Here is a 21,051-nt window from a genome sequence, read left to right as displayed (position 1 = left end):
CACCTCCCTGGTCCTGCTGCCCACACTACTTCTGATACAAGCCAGGATGCCATGGGCCTTCTTGGCCACAATGTAACAGCTATGCAGGCCAAGGCAAAGTGATTTGGGGATTTTTCCCGTACTGCAAAGGTCAGAAGCGGCCCGCGCCTACCCTGGTTCTCCCATACGGCAGGAGGGAGCAGGGGCACTTCCATCATGTATCCACACAGCTGGTCTGGTGCAGCGTGGCCTGTCCAACCGCCACGACCGCCCTGGCGGGTCCCCCACCTTTCGCCTCCAGCCGCCCTCTGTCCGGGGATGAGGGACGGCCGCCAGCCCGAGGCGCGGCGGGAAGGGGGCCCTGCCGCCACCCCCGGCCAGCAGCCGTTGGACACCGGCCGCTCCCCGCTCACGCGCGCCCCGAAATCTCGCGAGAAGTGTCCCGCCGGCCGGGCGGGGGGGCGGCGGCGGCGGCGGCGCCGCTGAGGCGGCGCCAGTGAAGGGGGGGGGGGCGGCTGTCGGGGCGCCTGTGAGCCCTCCCCCGGGGCGGCAGGACGGGCTGTTTCTCCTCACCTTAGTTCGCCTCCTGCATGCCGCCGGTGCCGGGGGCGCTGTGGAGCGGGGCAGGGGCCGCCCGCCATGGCCGAGGCAGGAGCGGGAGGCGCCGAGGGTGCTGAGGAGGAGCGGCGGGCCACTGAAGGTGGGGGCCGGGGAGGGGCCGTTCGGGGGGCAGCCGTTGGCCGGCGGCGGCTGGGTGCCCCCCGCCCCGCTGTAACGGCTGCGGGTGGTGCGTTGCACTGTGTGTGTGTGGGGCGAGCGTGGGTACGGGTGGGGTCGGTCTGTCTGTCTGTCTGCCTGCCTGCCTCCGTGATGTGGCACGGGTGAGCCCTGCGTGACGGTGGCTGTGAGGCGGGTGCCCGCGGTTCCGGGGCAGGGGTGCGGGTCTCCAGGCTGTGCGCGGCCGCCTGTGGGGTATAGCCTTTCTGCGGGGGCACTTCGGTCCAGTCGCGTTCCCAGTGTCACTCTGTGGTGGTGGTGGTGGGTCGTTTTTTTTTTTTTTTTAACTCACTCTGTGGTCTCTACGCACGCTGGCCCGAAGTGTGACCTGGACGCTGCTAACTCCTTTTTCCCATTGAAGTTCCGTAAAGGTAGACAGGGCTGGATGCAACGGCGTTATATTGTGCACTTACAGAGAAATCCCCAGTATAATGTTCACTCTGTGCTTCTGTTTATTGCTGTTATAGATGTGTCATCATACTGATGTGATGTGGACCAAAAAAAAAATTTTTTTTTTAACTTAGTATGTAGTGTACTGATATACACTTAGTCGTTTTATGTCTTCCTAATACGCTAGTATGATTTTCTGTATGCAAACATAATTTAGTATTTTAGGTACAGTGATTTTGGCTTCTGTGCGTGTGTGTGTGCGTGCATGCCCACGCTGTATGGTGACCAAGGTTTGATATTCCTTCCTTGTTCTTAATCATAAGTTTCTGGTAGTAAAACAAGGCTAGTTGTAAACCACCAGCAGCTGTTCCTGCTCCTCCTGCTTTGAACTGAGTGTGTCGCTTCCCCTCTCCGAGGAGAAAGAAGTGTTTTGTACGGGGTTTTGAAAAACAGAAGTGAGCAAAGCCCTCCTAAGTCATCATTGCAGTTCTGTTTAGTTATCACCAATTCTTCTAGGTTTAGTAGTTGTTGTTTTTTAAACGTCTTTTGGGTTATTTGTGTTTTAATTGATATGGGGATCCTGGTTGTCTAGAATAATTGGCCTTTTTCTGTCTCTGCTGCTTGATTGTTTAAATACTGGTATAATTTTGTAGCAAGTAATGTAGTGTTTGAAAACAAAGTGGGGTTTTTGGTGGTTTTTTTTTGTGGAGTTTTTGCAGTATGTTAAATTATGCTTAAAACAAGGATTTATTGTTTCTATATTATGCGCATACTGTAAGGAAAGGAAATAATCAAAATAAAGAAAACCCCAAATATGCGGACATTTCCATTTACAAATAGATTTGGGAAAGCAATGAACCATAGGCTTTCATGTTCTATTGTGAAAGAAACCCTCCTCCCTGGTTTCTTTTATTGCCCATGTTTATACCTATTCTTCTAACAGACTTTGAAGTAACAGGTTTTTTCTATTAGTTTTTTTTTAAAGATGAAAGTATCTTAATTTCTGTGGAATAGATCCACACTAAGGTTAGCTGCTTAACAGTTTTTTTCACTTGAGTGTACAGGTTATTGTTGGTATACTTGCACATTATGAAAAACAAACTCTAAACTGGACAGTTCACATCAACTAAGACTCAGATTCATTGTAAGAAGAAATAATTTGGTGGGTGATTGTGGGAAGTGAATCATTGTGAATACTCTGTTGAAAGTTCCCTGTTTGGACCCCAGGACCAGCTAAAACGACGGAAGTTCTGCAGCTGACTTGATGGGAATCAGCATTTTACAATAATATGAATCAAAAACTTACAAGAAAACAGCTACCCTCTGTTCCTTTAGCAGTATACGATTGGAGAGTTTGGTTTGGGCTTTTTTTTCAGTAATGAACTACGATATACGAGACTCTCGATTTCTATCAGCGACCTGGTTTGAGCCTGAAAGTAACTGGGAAAGCAGGGTAGCCTTTCAAGGGCTTGTGTAGTATCTTTTCATTAGCTAGTTATAGTCATACTTTTTAATACGCTGATAGGTTTGGCCAAATACTTGGTGTTTGAAATCTATTAAGTAAATGTATTATTTAATTGTTAAGTTGTGATTCTTGACTACTTCTGAGTGGTGAAAATAGGTAAAAATAGATGCAGAAAGTAATCAGTTGCCTATGTTAATGTTTGATTTAAGTTTCTGTAATTCAGGATATTATAATTTTTCCTTTCATCATTTTGAGATATTAAAAACAAATCCAGTGTTCTTAAGTTAACCTATAAGAGTTTATTCTCTGTATAGTGGTGTTCATAAGATGGTTTCATTACTGAAGCCTCTGTGTCTTGCTCCGGCATTACCCATGCTTATAAAATTGGGGGGGGGGGGGGGGGGGGAACCCTGTTTTAGACAGTACATTTCTACTTTTTCACAACGTAATTGCAATGAAAATCGTTGCCCCCAACTTTTAATGAGAGATACTGTGGGCTATGATCTGGATGCCAGACTTGCTGTAACTAGTTTGAAGGTGCTTTTCATGGCCTATTTTAAAGCTCTAAAATAAATAAATAAAAAGAATATTTAGTACAACTCTCACCCCTGTTTAGAAAATACGGTTCTTTGTTTTATAGCTGTTCAGATCTGCAGGACCTGTAAAGTGATGCATATCACAGCACCTGCAACTTCCTTCCTCATACAGTACTCTCTGTGTGTAGGATATAGGTATAGTTTTCTCATTCTCTAATGAAAATTTGCAGTAAGAATTTGTTAAAATAATTTTAGAAAAATGACTGTATGTCATGTAAATGGTTTTATTTTGCTATGGAGTTATTTGAGATTATTTGACTCAATAGCTATCCTGTGTGTGTGCTGCATGTATAGATAGATATGTCTGTAATTGCTTAGGTAATCAGAGACATATCATAAAAAAACCCCAGTGTGTTAATTGTGACAAAACTTAAGAATCCAACTTGACGTCTTTGGTAGTACCTCAGTTTAGAAAATTTAGGTTGCTTGTGTGCCTAGATTTGTATGGTTCTATATATCTCTGCTTCTTTGTGTGACTGCACTCCTAACGACTTTAGTCTGAGACCCTGAAATCAAGTAAGTACTCAGAGGCTGTGTGCACATTAGCGTTTTGGTACAGAGCAATAGCATTGGTTTGAATTGAATCCCATCATTCCCACTTACTGCTCATTGGTTTGGTTTGCAGAGCAGTTTTGGTATAAATGAACTGGACTCCTTTCAAAAGAAACTAAACTAGAATTTTATTGTAGCCAGGTTAATGCTACTCCAGGCACATACCAAACATACTCCTACTCCAAACATAAGGGGCTGAACCAGTGGTTTGTTCTCAGACAGCTTTAAAACACATGAATTGTAAGGATTTTTGGCCCAGTGAACCAGACTAAACGTGATTTAGTGTAAGCTCCCTGAACTACTTACAAATTAGAAACAGGGGCTTCTGCACCAGCTGCTTCTCTCTACTGACCTGTGGCTGTTATGCCGTTGTATTTACTACTCTAGACATAGCCTAATGGCTTGTGTGAGTAGATTTCAATTTTAATAACTCACCTAGTTAGACTAAAGAGCTCTTATGTGCCACTTGAACTATGGTCAATTCTGACATAATTTTGACTTCTTTAAACTTGTCAAAGCTTGAATTTCTAGCTAAATGTTTTTGTGCATGCCAGAAACATACATTTGGAAAACACACATTTTGATAGTCTCTGGCATCTGTGGTCTTAGAAATTTCAATTCAAAGCAGCTTATTTCTTCTCCTTTCCTTCTGCCAGAAAGTGTTTCAAAATAGGAAGCTGTATTGAAAGTGCCTTCTTATTCTTAGAAAGGTTGTGCCAGTGTTACCACATTGTTAACTTAAGCAGCTGCAGAGCTGCGACATTTCTCCAAGTCTGGTGTGTACATTTATTCACAGACTATGAAGAGTGCCACCCATAAGTTTTATAAATATACTTATTCATTGACATTTTGTTTCAAGCATATTTTACTGTAATATCTTGATGGATGGATTTAGCTGTTCTTTTTTAAACTGTCTAAATGAGGGCTGACTGACAGCTTATTTATTTATTAAAACCTACATGACTTGTATTTTTCTGCTGATTTTTGGAGTGCTTATGTGTATCCTATATGATTTCCTTTTAATGATTCTAGAAAGTCAAAATAATGTTTTAGTACTAAAGTAATATTTTAGGAAAGCCTACGAGGAGTAAACCTAGCCAGAAAAGCTAACCTTTCATGGGGGGGTGAGTGGGTCATGAGGTGGTAGTGCGTAATTATGGCAGTAATTTTGAAAGACTGTCTTGGGCTTAAACTTGTTGCATGTGACACGAACAGGTGCTGTCTGTGGCTGTTATATTTTAAGAATTGCAAGATAGTTCTATAGCCACCTTGGGTGGGAATCATCTCACTTATCTTTGGACATCTACGGAGTAGATATACAAGTCTCAGCTAGTTACTTTGGTCTTTGTGTAATTACTGAATAGAGGTAGGCACTCTTGGACTGTATTTCATCTAACCAACTGTAGGAATCTATTTTAGATTGAGATGAATCACCCTAGAAATGTTGTATTTCATGTAGCCAACTGTAAGAATCTATTTTAGGTTGAGATGAATCACCCTAGAAATGTCTTCTTCCCTCCAAGAGGGACTAGAATGGCTAGTTCAGATGTGGACATCTTTATTTGTTCGGATGAATCTCACCTTTTAATGGCTGGTGGAGTTTGGCCATGAGCCTTTTCTAATAGATTGTGTTTGTTTAGGAACTGAAAATGTTAAAACTGTTAGTGGAGAAAACAGCTCAGGAATGTGGCATGCATTTAGAAAATATTATTGTCAGTAATTGGAAAAATGTAGAGTCTCCCAAGCCTTGTTTCTTAATACATTGCATGTGACTTACACAGAACCTTGTTGAACACAGGAATACAGTTGATTTCGTATGTCTTTACTTCATATCCCACCCCTAAACAGTAGTTCCACGTAGCTCATTTGCAGTTGTTCACTTCCTTGCCAACCCCCTTGGGGACTGTATTTTTTTTTTTTTTCTTATGGGAAAACATGAGAGAGGTGGTAGTTCAGTAGGGTATGGTCTTGTATTTTGATGTGATGAGAACTGTATATATTGATAACCATTCCTTAAATACTTTGTTTGCCTGATTATGAAATATACTAAAGTTAGTGTTAAAATAATAGGTTTTTATTTCTGATACACTTACTGGGAATGAGCTATTTTTCATATGGTGTGTTTGTAATATTTGGGTGGGCTTTGCTTTTTCGCAGAGAGAATGATTACAGTGGGGTTTTTTTCAGCATTACTTTCATCTGTCCTAATGTGCATAATATGCTTCAAAATATTTTTAATTTTTAATATAGATAAGCATATATGCTTAATACTGAGAGCCAAACATAGGTCATAAATAGACATATGTATTTGAGGAACTATTCACTTACCATTAAAATTCAGTTATCAGTATGCCAGGGCATTAGCAAAACTTTGAAATGAACAGTAATAATTTTTTTTAAAAAAGCCCCATTTCTCAGTTGGAATTTTATTTGACTTGCAAACCAGACTAGTGTAAGTAATAGCCTTTGGGGTAGTAAAACAAAATATCTAGTTGTATTAAACTGTTTCTAGTAGTTTAAAAATTGACTAATGATTTCAGTTTTCCAGGAAAATAAACTTGTAATAAAGAGTGGTCTTTCTGGATATTATTTTTCATGAAGCAAGAGTGCTATGAAATTGGGAAACATTTAGTTTTGCTTTATATGTTCTTAGGGGTGTTTGTTTTTGATGTTAATGGTATGAAAATGTTCACAGAAATTGAAAATATAAGAAATTCAGCCAGGTGCACAAATGAAGGGTAAGAATCCAGCTTTTTCCTATCATAGAAGCACACCCTGGTTATTGGGGTGCATTCTAGCTCATTCTCTTTGTGAACCCAAAGATTGTTAAGTTCTTTATCCAGCTCTCCCAAAGTGCTATAGCCGGAGAAGTAAAAAAAATCATCACAGACTACACGAGGTTAAGACACTCTTCAGGGAGAGAGTAAGCACCTTGAAATCACCTAGTATCATAATGGTAGCTATTATAAAGCCCTAAGAGATTATTTTAAAGCGCTCTTACTGACTTCTCCAAGCTGACTTAGCTTTATGAACTGTTTCTGTCTGCTGCTTGTTCTGTAGGTATTAAAACTATTTGCTCGTCTGTTAAATTCCAAATAATTACTTTTCTACTAAGTTTGGTAGTTCTGAAGCTTTAAATTTATTTCTCTTTTTTGTTTGCTTTTGCATTGTTTTTGTTTTTTGGGGTTTGTTTTGGTTTGTGTTGGGCCTTTTTGAGAATCTTAAAGAATATATGTAAATATTATATGCTGCGTGCTGTACACATCAGGGATCAATACAGATTCTTAACCTTATATTTTTGTCTAAGATCAACAAGCTATCTTACTGCCATTTAGTTAGATGGCATTTAACATGGCATTTAGTTTGTCACAGTGATAGTATTTAGGATTCAATTTATCACCTAAAAATTGTAATGTAGACATTCTTAATAGGTCATTTTTGCTGATAATCTAAACATTTTTGTTTTCTTAGTTAAGAAAAAAAGGGTGTTGTTAGGAAATGTAGAGGAGATAAGCAGAGTATTCAGAATTCGTTGCTTGATTGTGAGGAAAAAATAGTTATTTTGATAATATGAAGGATAAATCAGAAAAGCTGTAAATGATGCATTTCGTTTTGTTTCTTTAAAGGGAAGTGGTTTAGGAAGCAGGCTGGCCATCTGTGTGCAAAGGAGAATTTAGGTCAGTGGGTCTGCTCTGTCCTGCTTTGTTCCAGGACGAAAGGATCTGTTTTGCTGAAGGCATTCTTGTCTTTGATACATGTAGGTTTCTGTTTAGTATGTACTGTTTCATGAATATTCATGAAGTATGATTATACTTCAATAACTTAATCTAGTAATTATAGGCTGCTATGACCTAAGTGAATTAAAACTTGTCTTTATAAATAGAGTTCCTTTGGAATTGTTGGGGTTTTTTGTTTATTTTATAATTGCACGAATTTATAGTAGAAATATGAGATTATTATGAAGTGATGAATAATCACAAAGATATTTCAAACATCTACCATTTCTGCCCTTGTAGTATTTATGATGTCATTTCTTTTAATGTATTTTTAATATCCCTGACTTGAATATGTTGTGTATTTGAAGAAACCACATTTTCTTTCTGTTGCAGATGCCCAAAGACTGTTACTTATTTGTCAAGTATTTATTGATTCTTTGAGTTTCCACCTCTTTTTTTGGAACTTCCTGTGTGACTTAAAGAGCTTTCTGAAATAAAACAGGGGCTGACTCTGTGTAGTCTGACTTGGTAGAGAGAGGATTAGTGGAAGACCAGGCAAGCTGTTGTTCAAGTATTAGCCTATTTTCATTTAACTCTCCAGAGTCATATTTCAACAGAAAATGAGGACCTACAAGGTAATTTTTCTGGTGAAAGATGTGCTTACACCTAAGAGGAAAAGAACATACACTGTGTATCGTTCTTTTTACACATTTTTAACTATTGCTTACAGACAGCACAGATGCTAAAAAAAAAAAAAAAAAAAAAAAAAAAAGCTTGCAATAAAGTATCCAGGTTTTCTTCCTGCTGTATTTTAAAAGTACTGATCTTGGTTTTTGCCTCCTGCTAAAAGTAGGAGATGCTCAGTTCCTTAAATGACCTCTCCCAACCCCTCATCTGTCCCTTCATGGAGATCATTCTTTATTGTTTCTAGATGTATCACACAGGATACTTTCCTTACTGGCACGTGAAGCCTAAAGGAGTGCCTACATTTGCTGAAACAGAGTTAATTTTGTTTCTGTACCTAAACATCAGCTGGGTGATTCTTTGTGATAGCTTTGCACTGATATAGAAAAAAGTGTAATAGTGCTTAGATTCCTTGAGACTGTTTTCTTTTCCCAGTAGGTCGCTAGAATTATTTTGGCTTGTGACTTTTCTGTCCCACCCAGAAACAAAGCAGTTTTCCTTGCGAGGAGAATTGTGAAGGGAACTTTGAGGTAGAACTTGATAAGCTTTGAAAGCTTATCAAAGTCTTGAAGACTCTTCTGACTTACATGACTGACGTTATGTGTAATTGTAGATTTTATGTCAGAAACATAGTTATGGCAAACTTTCTTTTTTTTTGGATGTCCGGCTTGTTTAAAAAACATAGTTCACTGTGTATTTTTTGAGTTTAATTTAGTGTTAGTTGCAATATTTTGATCTGCTAACTAATGCCACATCTTGTGATTTTGCAGCAGGATGTTTGAGGTGCTGGGGAATTTAAGTGTAGTCTGCTAAGATTGTGTAAGGAGGAGAATAGGTGTATTTTATATTGCATTGGTGTATTGATTGGGTTGATGAGAGCTTTAACAGGACTGTGGGAAGACAATGTACTCTTTTCTGTACTTAGGTTGTAGCAGTGCAACCTTTATGTTTTTTATGTCAGAGGCATAGAAGCCACCCATGGACAATTTTTTTTTTTCCAAATGAACATCGGAATGGATACATGATGATAGCTCTTACTTGACACTGAGCTTTTTTTCTCATTCACAGATAATTTCTCAATAGATGGAAACCCATGCATTGCTTCTGGAGTCCCCGGCTTCATGAATCCAATAACTAAGCCTGCTACCACTTCTTTCAACACTTCTGTGGCTGAGATTCCAAGGAAGCGCAAGGGAAGTGATTCTGATAACCAGTAAGTAAACTGATTCTGTATCTGTCTCAACATAAATTTGAGACATTCATCTGTTAATTATGCAACGTGGTAACTGTCTAATCCTCTTTCCTTTATTTATTACCATTATTTATTACAATTTCTTCCAAATGCATTCTTTGACAGTCCTGAGTTACTAAAAATAGAAAAAAATAATCCTTAAATCTAAGGCATATATGTAGAATTCTATAATGCCATTTCCTGGCCTGAAGTGTCTGGGTAATGTGTCTCTAATGCTGAAATTTCAATCCTAACTTTTTTTCTCTTTTTTTTTTCCTTCTTTGTCTGCTAGTAAAGGCAAGTTCTCTTTGCAGTAAGTTGTTATTAAGTTGCTTGAAGTCTCACAGGTGCACACTAGAATATCACCTTAAAGCGTGAAACAAGATTACTAGTTAAGCTCTTTGATCTAGAACTGCAGAATCAGAACTGCTTCTTCAGTGACCAGGGCAGCCATTTACTTAAATGTCCAGACAGACCTGTGACCTAAAAATGAGGACTGTCCTACAGTAATACTCAGTCTTTTTAAGTGGGTCATACCTGACTACTGAGATGATACTACTACTGTTTTCTCCTGTTTTGCAACTGCCAAACAGATGCCAGTTAACCAAATAATCATTTACACAGAAAAATATTTTTTTAAAAGTGTTCTATTCAAAGCTATATTAATCAGCCAGAAGTAAGGGACACAAGTCAGCCTGCAGATCTGGTCCATTACAAGTATCTCCAAACTAGCATGGAAAATCCACCTTTAAAAAAGGAGGGGTTTCTGAAAAAAAAGTCTCCATTCTTTTTCAGTAGCACTTGTTGATTTTTACCTGTTCAGTAAAAGTGCTGGCTCATCAATAGTATTTCCTTGAAGTTTGGATCTCCCTCTGATTTCGTGAAACTTCTGTCATAAAAAAAATTCATGTCCAAGTTGAAATACCGATTGAAGAAGTATTGTTTTATAAGAACTAGTAATTAGTTTCTAAAAACTAATGTTCTTGCTGAAAATAACTTATCAAATGGGGTTTCCACTAAAATTTTTCTGTGACTTTTTTTCATTGGGTATATCAAGTCGTCTTTTTGTGCTTCAAACTACATTTTATTACCTGTTTCTGCAGGGATACAGTTGAAGTTGATGGTGATCCTCAGAAAAGGTACTTTTTATAAATGAATCCATTTCTGTTTTCAGTACTATAAACATGTCACATTCTCCTGTTTGGCTAGATGACCTGTGTGATTTGCCTTAAGGAATGCTTTGTCTAAGGGCAGGTCTTTGTACAGCACAAGGTGATAAAAATATAGCTAATTAACAGGATGAATAGGTCCATCCAATGTTAAGGTTTTCTGATATTTCTTTCTAAGAAGACACTCTGACTTGCTTATAACTTTACCACACTTGTTAGTATTGAAGTTCAGGTAAGAATGGTAATGAATGAAAAGTAACAGTTAAATAAGGAGACTAGGGAAAGGTCTCATACTCTTCTAGGACTGGTGCATGTAAACATTCTTTGTTTGTTTTAACCTTGTCAAGTGCTTTTTAAAATAGAACTACCACAACTATGTTAAAGTAATGCTGTTACAAGGTGAGAAACCAGAGTTAAGATTGGCTGTGCAGCATAAGTAAACTGTTTGTTTATATATGTTATGGGATGGTTATTAATTACGATTTCTTTTCTGTGATTTTTTTTTTTCTGCACCTGATTACCTTACTTTAGAAAATATATTTGTTTATATGTAGCTGTGCAGAATTCTTTTTTATAGAATAGAATATTCCAGTTGGAAAGGGCCTACAAGGATCATCTAGTCCAACTGCCTGACCACTTCTGGGCTGACCAAAAGTTAAAGCATGTTGTTAAGGGCCTTGTCCGAATGCCTCTTAAATGCTGACAGGCTTGGGGCATCGACCACCTCTCTAGGAAGCCTGTGCCAGTGTTTGACCACCCTCTCGGTAAAGAAATGCCTCCTAATGTCCAGTCTAAACCTCCCCTGGCACAGCTTTGAGCCATTCTCCTGCCTCCAGTTGCTGGGTACCAGGGGGCAGAGATCAGCACCTCCTTCTCCACATCCCTTCCTCAGGAAGCTGTAGAGAGCGATGAGGTCGCCCTTCAGCCTCCTTTTCTCCAAACTAGACAAACGCAGATTCCCTAGCCGCTCCTCATAGGGCATGCCTTCCAGCCCTTTCACCAGCTTTGTTGCCCTCCTCCTGGATGCATTCAAGTACCTTAATATCCTTCTTAAACTGTGGGGCCCAGAACTGCACGCAGTATTCAAGGGGAGCCCATAACAACACTGAATACAGCGGGATAATCGCCTCTTTTGACCAGCTGGTTACGCTGTGTTTGACGCACCTCAGGATGCGGTTTGCCCTCTTGGCTGCCAGGGCACACTGCTGACTCCTGTTGAGCCTGCTGTCAACCAGCACCCCCAGATCCTTTTCTGCAGGGTAGTCAGTGTTTGGTACATGGCTTATTGGGTAGTATAAAAATCTTTCTTTGGGGATAAATTGTTTGCTTCTTTGTGGATTTTTTCCACGGTGCTCATGATGGAAAAGTGTGAATAAAAATACTTCTCTTCTGTCTTTAAAATCTCTGTTTCCATTTTAGAAGAAATGGGGAAGTAGGTTTAATAAATCAGTTGAGAAAATAGAGGAAAAGGTGGTATTCTTTATTTTCTCCTGATTAATACACATTCTATTCTTTCTAGTACTGATTAAGTATACCTACATTATAGTCATGAGGTAGAATGTCACCCTATGTTCACGTAGTCAAGGTAGTTTTAATCTAGCTATTTATATCGGTAACAACACAGCTGTTAGGACAGAGGCTATATAAATCCATTGAAGGCTGTGACTGATTGCTTGAGTAGCAAATTTGTTCTAGTTTCTTCCCCAAGTGGAGCTCCTGAGGGAGAAGGAGGGTTAGTTAATAGGCCACATGCTGCATTGCAGTTGGTCCGGCTCCCCCTTGCCTCTTCTCTTACGGTTAGACAATGTAATTTCTGTTGGAGTTCATAGTATATGCACATTTCTGGTAAACGTTTCTTTTAAAATGAAAGAAAAATACTAGTTATTGCTAACTTGTCTAAATCTGAAACAGTTTCACTGAAGAGAAGTCCTAGGGTCTTGTGAGCCCAACCTGCTCCTGTGCTTGGGTTTACCAGACTGTCTAGAAGATTCCTAGGTTCCAGTGAAATCTCAGGTTGAAGAGCTGGATCTCTGAATTGTGTGTTAATTTGGCTTTGGCTGCTGGATCCTTGCTGGGGTCAGTGCTTAGTTACAGGTGGAAGCAGCTTTTGAGGTCTTTCCTAAAGCTATAATCTCCAACTGTCCTCCTACTTCTGTTTCCTCATAGGAAACAGCTGCTGACTTACTGGCCTGTGTCCTTATAATCCTTCTGGTACAACATACGCCTCTTCTAAAATGGTCTAGCCTCTTCATAGGCTAGCAGGTCTCTCCTCTGGAATGGACTTTAGAGTACTGCATGAGATGTTTTCACTGCCGAATTAAAAAAAAACCCAAAAACCGCTGTAGAAAGATTAAAAATATTTGTGTAAGTTTTTCTTTTAAAGAAAATAGTAGCCAGTATTTGTATGGGAACGACCTCTCTGCAAGTACCAAATCGCTCATACTGAATTAGCAAGATACCTATTAGGCCATGTTCTGAAATTGTTAATAGATGGTGGTGAAGCATACAGTGATCTTAGGGACAAAAAAAGATCAGTGCCCCTGTTTGAATTGTCCTTTATATATTCCTGCTGCCAAGTATTTGTCATGATACAGACACTATGATTGTCTTTAATTTACAATTTTATTACATAGACTTTCCAGTCATTGCTGTATGGTATGGGAAAATACTCAATTTTTACTTTTTCTGACTGTGAGGAATTAAAGTGTATTTTAGGCCCAGTCTAGGCTAGGGTTACTTTTTTCATCTTTTGGCAATGAGATTTTGGAAACAAAAATATGAATAGATGATGTCTCTTGTAAATATTTAAATTAAAAAAAAAAAAAAAATCAAGCCTGGACTTAAGTTATTTGAATGTTCCATTAATTTTGTTTTCTTCAGGGTAGAAATAGCCCCATAATTATGAAATATCCCCATGATATGTTCACATAACTATGAATATTGGAAGTTATGCTTTGGTCTCTTTCTATTATGCATCACTTGCTAGCTCATTTCTGTATTAGGAATTTTTGTGGGTATACTTTTGTTAGAGCCATAGTAAATTTGTAGCATTTTCTGTATCTTTTTGAATTCATGGGAGAAAAGAAGTGCCGAGTATTAAATATGCAATGTAAAACTATATTTTGTTTTCCCCTAGGAGTGAAGATGAAGAACATGTTAAAATAAAAGATTTCAGGTACTAATTTACAGTAAAAGTACATTTTGCTAGTAAATACTAGGATTCACAACAGTAAAATATGAGTTTGGGGGTAACGTTCATTAAAACTGTCAAATATTTAACAGTAAACTTTTCCTTTTTTCCCCTAAATACATAGTAATTTTTAGAGCCTCCTTGAGGATTTTATTTTCTACTAATTTTAATGAAAGTTGTGTTGCAGAATATCTCAGATGGCTTAGCAAAAACCTGAGGTTAGAATTTTCAAGGTGAGAATTAAATGCTGTACGCTCAAGTTGTGTATAAAGGGAGGAGCTGATCCTCAGTCTGTATGAATTTGAGAATTGTTTTTTCTAGATTTGTCTACACTTCGAGGTATTTAAAATTTATCCCACATGAAAATGGATTCAGCTAAAGCATGACAAAGAAGTCTTGTTCTGGAACAAGTTTTTGCATAGGGAATTATTCAAGATTTGCCATTGCACTTTGCATTCACATCTTGCCTGAATCCAAATGGAAACTCACATAAAGCACTTGTAAGATTTGAAATGCTGTGTGACTGAATGCAGTCCTGATTCATCCAAACAAATACTTTAAACTGTAGACAAGCGACTTAGTAAAACTACAGCTGCTTTATAAAGTTGTTTTAAAAATAAAAGTGTCTTTCATTTGTCATGTGAGCAGAGATGTCAAAGCAGAAATACATAACCCACTCTGCTGTCAAAAGCATTGTTTACATAGTATGCTAACTAATAATTATGAAGTATTCTTGTAATTTAAATTACATGGAAGAAATGAAAGTGTTCCAAAATATATTTACAGGTTGTTTTGTTTAACTCAAAAATTCATTTTTCTTTACTGAGTATCCCAGATTGCTATACAAGATAATGTTTTGTACATTGCCTTAATAACTTTCATGTTGTATTGTTGACTTTTTTTCCTTAAGTTTTGGTTCATTAGTTGGAGGGAAAAAGTTACTAGAAGACACTTTGAGGCTTTGCTTAAGTTACCCCCCTCCAGTGTTTCTTTTCGCAAGCTTATTGGAGAACTTGCTTTTCTCCCTTCCCTTTTGTAACTGGGGAATATGACAGCAGTCTTTTTGAATCATCCCATCATCACCTGAATTTCTGCATCCACCTGTTCAGGTTTCTATAACTTTTTACTGACTCTTAGAGATGTGGAAGATTGTTCTCTTTCCCCAGATGTTTGTATCTGTCTTCCTGGGGTTCACAGTTCAAGGAGCATACACAATACGTTACTTGACTGTTCCTACCTGACATGAAGGAAAGGTTGGGTGAACCTGTAGAGTTGAGAATAACTGATAAAATTAAATTTTAAAAAAGGCTTTAGAGAGAGAAAAGCTAATTGCTTGGATGAATGACCCAGAATTATTTGTGTGGAGGGGGGATTTATTTTGGGGAAAAATAATAAAAATAATAGAAGACTAGGTCTTCAAAACTGTAGTTTGTTCTTTCTCAACAGGCCAGATGTAATTAAGTTTATTACCTTTAATGCTTTCTGTTACAGTATGCCTAAGAGGAAGAGTTTTGGAGATCAGTTAACCAAAATATGTTGTCCCCCAGTTTAGTTAACTACCACTGTGTCTGGTCTCAATCAGAAAGGAAAATAATCTTCATTTTAATTGAGTGGCTAGCTTGTCTTCTGGGTAAGGAGGGAATGGAATGAACTAAACTTTTCTTGATCTGCTAGAGGATGTTAGAGGGGAGGAGATCAGCTAGAAAAGCTAACATACTCCACTAGAAAGAATTAAAGAAAAAGCGACCTGAGATATAAACATACTTGTAATGTGCACTGTCATGTGCCTTAGAATGGGTTTTCTGATGAAAACTGTCCAAGAAGAGAAGCTCTCTTTCTGTGGTTGAGTTCTTGGACAGAGGTTTACCAAGAGATGAAACCTGAGGCACAAGGTATGCCCAGAGGCTGAAACCCTTTCTACCACCTTATCAGGTGGATGAAGGGGAAAGCTTTCTGAAATCCCTCTGGTAAAATTAGGTGAGGCGTAGCTTTTTCTTTCAGTTTCCACTACATCTATTATAAGCACATATAAATGTGTTGTCTGTTGCTTGTGCTGTGCTATGAGTAAATGCTTGTGTTTGTGTCTGTCTTCAATCTGAGTAATTTTTTAAGGTAATGAGACAACAAGAAGACATGGTTCATCTCAGATTGTTGTGAGTTTGCATAAAACGGAGTTCTGAGATGCTTTAGCAAGTGCTTAGAGCATTCTTTGTTTAAAAGAGAGAGAGAGAAAAGAATGGCAGAATGAATACCCCATCTTAGTTACACAGGCTATCTATCTATCTCTCTATCTAGAGATAGAGCCAGGGAGCAGAAGTGTCTTCCAGTGATAACTAACGACATCAGAAGTTCTCTGGTATACAGTAAGGTGTCAAGGTATTCACTTGGACATCAAGGGTCACAAGAAGAATTTAACTTGTATAAGTCTTCATAGCCTCTTGTTCCTGCCACATAGAATCAAGTTGTTGCTTGAGATATTTTCCCCCCTCAATATTTCACATCATTATTGTGACCATTGCTTTGTGCAAGTGAATCCAATTCAGTTGTCAAATACAAGTAGTGTCTGAAAAACTGTTTCAGTGCAGTAGTACTTCTTGTGATATGTTCCATTCCCAAAATTGAATTGATGAATATTATGGGAAAAATCATATGTTCTACATCTTTCCTAAAACAATTTTTCTTCTTAGAGAGGCTCACAGTCAAACAGAGAAACGAAGAAGAGACAAAATGAATAATTTGATAGAGGAATTGTCTGCTATGATACCTCAGTGCAATCCCATGGCACGAAAGCTAGATAAGCTTACAGTGTTACGAATGGCTGTGCAACACTTAAAATCTTTAAAAGGTGGGTTTTAGGAAAATAATCCTGAAAGTTCTTGTTCTATCAGGAGTTATACTGTGTATCTTCTTTGATGTTAAATAAATCAAAGGTCATTTATTTTGTTTCCTTACTGAATTCAGTTCTGAGTCTGTTCTTCATGTAAATTTACGTGTTTGTAGCTTCTAGAACTTCATTTCTTCTTTTTGCTTAGTACAGCAGAAAAAAAGCCACCCTTCAATGTCTGATATTTTCTTTGTGCTAAGAGTATACCTTGCAATTGGGTCACTCCTTGATTCTTTTTAAAAATGACAGAGATCAAGCAAGTCTGTCTTTCCTTATTTTCAAACCCCTAAATTAAACGTGTGTTCCATGATCTCTCCACTTCCCATCACACTTTCTGGAACAGTAATATCTGTGGTGACTGATGCCAACAGCTATACTGCTAATAGGGAAGCAAATGGTTTTCACACTCCTGTTTGTTACTGCCGTGTTTGTGATTGCATCAACCCTTTGTCTCTGTATTGGAATTCCATGTTTATCTGTTGATTTTGAAATTTACATCATCATGGAAAAAGACCATTAAAAAAATGCTTACCTAAAGAAACTGATGTAAGTAGTTGCACTGGTAGGGAGCACAGAGAACTCACTTCAGTGATAGGTTAAGTCTTTTACAGTGTAACTTCATCAAACCAAAACCAGTTGCATAAAACTAAAGAAAAAATTATGTTTGGACATAATCATCTTTCAGACTTATTTTTTTGCCTGCAAGAACAGGAGTCAAAAGGAATATTTCAAGACAAAATATAGTTTAACAGAATCGTTGATGACTTTGATTACATTAAGGTCTTAAGCACCACGAAATGTTAGAGAGTACCAAGAGAGAGAGCTATCAAAAGTTTATATCCTCAGTCAGCTAGCAAAGTTAATCATGGATCTCAGTGAATGGTTCAGTGTCAGGATAAAACCAGGATGTATTTCGTCTCCTTTTGCTATTGCTACTTTTGGGGATTTTTTTTTCCTCCCCTAAAAAAATTATATCCAAATACAAGTTGCATATCACATGGTCTATCAGCAGCACACAATATTTCAGGATTTTTGGCAGCGCTGTTTCAGAACAATAATTTGGTCAACTGTAAGCAAAGATCAAAGACTATCTGCATTGCAAAAAAGTTGATTATGAATAAACATACCTAATAAGAACCCCATTAGTCTTATGTGAAAGGAGTGTAGGAAACAAATTATGCTACTAACTTGACAGTAATAGAACTGTAGAATAAGGTAGGTTAGAAAGGATTTCGAGAAGCCCATTGGCCCAAGCGGGCTGAGAATTTTGCATAAAGAAATAATGTGACTAATTAGCAGGGCAGTAATTGCACTTGCAGTTTAAACAAGTATCTACAAGAAATCTTCAGCTCAAACATTTGTATTTTAACAATAGGATATGAAACCTGGACTCCATCCAGCACAGTTATTATATATAATATCTTCAAAACAAAGGCTTTAAGAAAATACAAGATACTATGTGGAATTATAGTGAATGCTGGAATTTGCTGAAAAGTTCAACTGCTATTTACCTAAAAAAATATCTAGAAGAAGTTGTGGAAATGCTTGTAATGGCTAAAAATTATTTTAGAGTACTTGCCACAGGTACTAGAACAGTAAATGTAGTGAGTCGGTCTCATTACATTTAGTGAGACATTAAATTTAACTACAATAGAGTGTTTTTTGGATTGTTGGATATATAGTACTAATGAAGCATTATTCGTGACAGTTGATAACATTGGAGTTATTCAGCAAATGTTAAGGATTCTGAAATAGGCCTATGAAATGTTACTAGAAAATTCAATTCTCATAATACCATTTCTCTAGCAGTACATTAAAGATGTCTGAACAGAAGTTTCCTTGTTTTATGCTAAATAAAGGACAAGAAAAAATTGGTTGTGTGCCCATATTCGTTACCAGCATATGTTTATGAGTGTTTTTTATTTTTAATATTTTTAGAAGTGTTAATTTTTTTTATTCAGCTGTAGTGGTTGTAAAGAAAATTTATAAAACACAAAACAAGTATAACTCTGTTAAAAGTAAATTTAAAAATATAAGTTTTGACATGTCTACAAATAACCTATTTTTCAGGTTCCAGTAGCTCCTATTCAGAAGTCCGATATAAACCTTCATTTTTAAAGGATGATGAGCTCCGACAGTTAATCCTTAGGGTAAGTGGAAGGAAACTCTCAGTTAAATGATGTCCTTATTAAAGCTTGCCATTAACTTGAGTTTTTAGTTGGAGAGTGCTTTTTTCCCCATCTTTTTCTTCAAGCAAGTGCTTTGATGTACTTGATAAGTACTGGTTTATAAATGCTCTATGCTATACAGGCTTTTTCATAAAGGGGTAGAGAAGATGATTTGTGAGCATGGCAGACAGCAGCCCTTGAAGGGATAATAAATCTGTATACAATCCGCGTATTTAATACATAAATTTTTTTATGTTGATACAGAAGTCTGCATGCAAGTATAGAGAATGCTTTTAATTACGCATAAATATACTTGCAATTGTTTGTTCTGCTTCATTTAAATTTTTAAAGATGTACTTTGAAAAAGATGCAGAAATAATACCTGAAAGAAAATCTTTCTTCTTGTTTTTGCTCTTCGTCATATACCCGCACCCCTTTACCCTTTCTCTTTTGCAACTATTTTTTTTTTTCCTTTGCTGCAATAACAGACTTGGCCAAGATCTGTAAGATGACTCCCAAGTTAAGCTGTTTTGCAGCTTGCCGCCTCTTTCCCCAAAGCTGTGTTTGAGAAACTTTAGCTGTCTATAGCTGAAGGTCTGATTTGGTCCTTGCAATCTTAATTCCTTTTTCGTGTGATTTAGAACTTATTTAATTAAAAAAATCAGGTTTAAAAGTGTGCTTCCTTGTCATCAATATTCATTGTCTGTTTTAATTGTATGTTTTAAAAGACATTATCTTTATATTTTCAGGCTGCAGACGGATTCCTGTTTGTGGTTGGATGCAACAGAGGAAAAATTCTGTTTGTCTCAGAATCAGTTTGCAAAATACTTAATTATGATCAGGTGGTTATAACTGAGTTTCTTGCTTTGCTTTTACCTTGCATTTTGTTAGAAATTTTTGAACTTTTCCATTTTATTGTATATTACTAAAAAACAGTCCTTGTGTATAATTTCTTGGAATTTCTTTGATTTAACCTCCCTCATAGTAAGTCTGAATATTCTGGAATGAAATATTTGCGAGTACAGTCAGTGTTCCTGACCTGAGTAATAGCACCAGATTTCAATTGATCATACTTAAGAAAACTGCTAGTCTGAGAGGAATGGATAATTTGAAGATGTCCTAATTTCTGTCTCCAAGAGATTTTCTTTTAAATGGTGAAGTGATTTGAGTAGTTTGGTGTTTTGGGTTTTTTTTTGTGGGTTTGTTTGTTTTTTTAGACCAAGGAAAACTGGTAGTTCAGCAGTGGAAGTTAATTAAGCTTTCCTTGGTAATGCCTTTATGCTCAGATGCACTACATAATACCTCATCCACAATAACTATCCATGTATATACTCTTAACTGGAAGGAAACTGATACAGTGTGAGGTAGCTTAGCCTGTAGAATAAGAGAAATGGGAAAAATATAAGTACCTTCCATTACATGACATTTAACATCATGGACAATTACCACAAATAATCAAGGCATGATAACTTGTTCCTGCATCTATGACTTCTGTTCCAAAAACAGGCTAAAACACTTAGTGCTTCCATCTGTCTACTTCTATAGCTTTGAAACCATTTGTTCGTTTTCTTCAAAACGGAAGGGTAACCAATCTGGACTCTGTTTTATAGGTTTTATTTTTATTTTTATTTTTTTATAAACACAAAACTGTATCTTCTTAAATGAAAGTTAATTGAATTATCTTACGGGAACAAGCATAAAGCAGGGTTTTTTGTTGGTTTTTTTTTTTTAAACTTCTACACTGAATTTACTCAAAGACTAAAAAGTACCTTTTGGTGTCTCTCACATCAGACATACCTACTTCCAGACTCATAAGATCTTTGCTATTCAAGCCAAAGAGGTTCAGATAACATGACTGACTTAACCCATGAATTTATTAGCTTATTTGGGAATCATTCTAGGTCATGAATTCCATCCTGCAGCCTAATCTGTTACACCTGTATATTTTGACAAGGCTGCTATTAGCCTTTCTCAGTGGCACTCAGCATTTTGCCTTTGTGTTAGGGTTAGATGGCAGCTGGGCAAATGAAAGAGGCTGTATGTTTATCCTGCTTTCTTAGAAGCCTTTCTTTAAACCCGTTTCTGACTCTGGGTTATTGGAAAAGTGCTCTGCTTTATGTATGCAGTGATCACTTAGCAAGTGGCATGGGTCCAAAATGAGTTGCAATTTGAATCTAGAATACTGCTTGTCAACACAGCTCCTTTCTACCCATTGATTTGACCTGCTGTGGTGAAGGTAAGCAATCAAAA

General features: G+C 37.5%; 1 protein-coding gene across 2 annotated transcripts in view; it reads left to right on the top strand.

Annotated features, from left to right (window-relative positions):
- Nucleotides 1–466: 466 nt before the first annotated feature.
- The window catches only part of BMAL2 (basic helix-loop-helix ARNT like 2), a 36,417-nt gene continuing 15,832 nt past the window's right edge, over nt 467–21,051 (top strand). The window contains exons 1-7 of one of the 2 annotated variants that reach the window (XM_082310481.1): nt 467–679; nt 9,228–9,372; nt 10,494–10,529; nt 13,696–13,734; nt 16,437–16,594; nt 18,704–18,783; nt 19,551–19,643. In XM_082310481.1, the coding sequence (XP_082166607.1) occupies nt 619–679; nt 9,228–9,372; nt 10,494–10,529; nt 13,696–13,734; nt 16,437–16,594; nt 18,704–18,783; nt 19,551–19,643 (612 nt within the window). In that variant the 5' untranslated portion in view covers nt 467–618. The remainder of the gene's footprint in view (nt 680–9,227; nt 9,373–10,493; nt 10,530–13,695; nt 13,735–16,436; nt 16,595–18,703; nt 18,784–19,550; nt 19,644–21,051) is intronic. The other variant, XM_082310482.1, reaches the window with a different exon arrangement.

The sequence above is a fragment of the Platalea leucorodia genome (assembly GCF_965183815.1).
Source record: "Platalea leucorodia genome assembly, chromosome: 4".
Lineage (NCBI taxonomy): Eukaryota > Metazoa > Chordata > Aves > Pelecaniformes > Threskiornithidae > Platalea > Platalea leucorodia.
The sequence above is the reverse complement of the archived record's forward strand: the minus strand, read 5'-3'. Positions and strand labels throughout refer to the sequence as shown.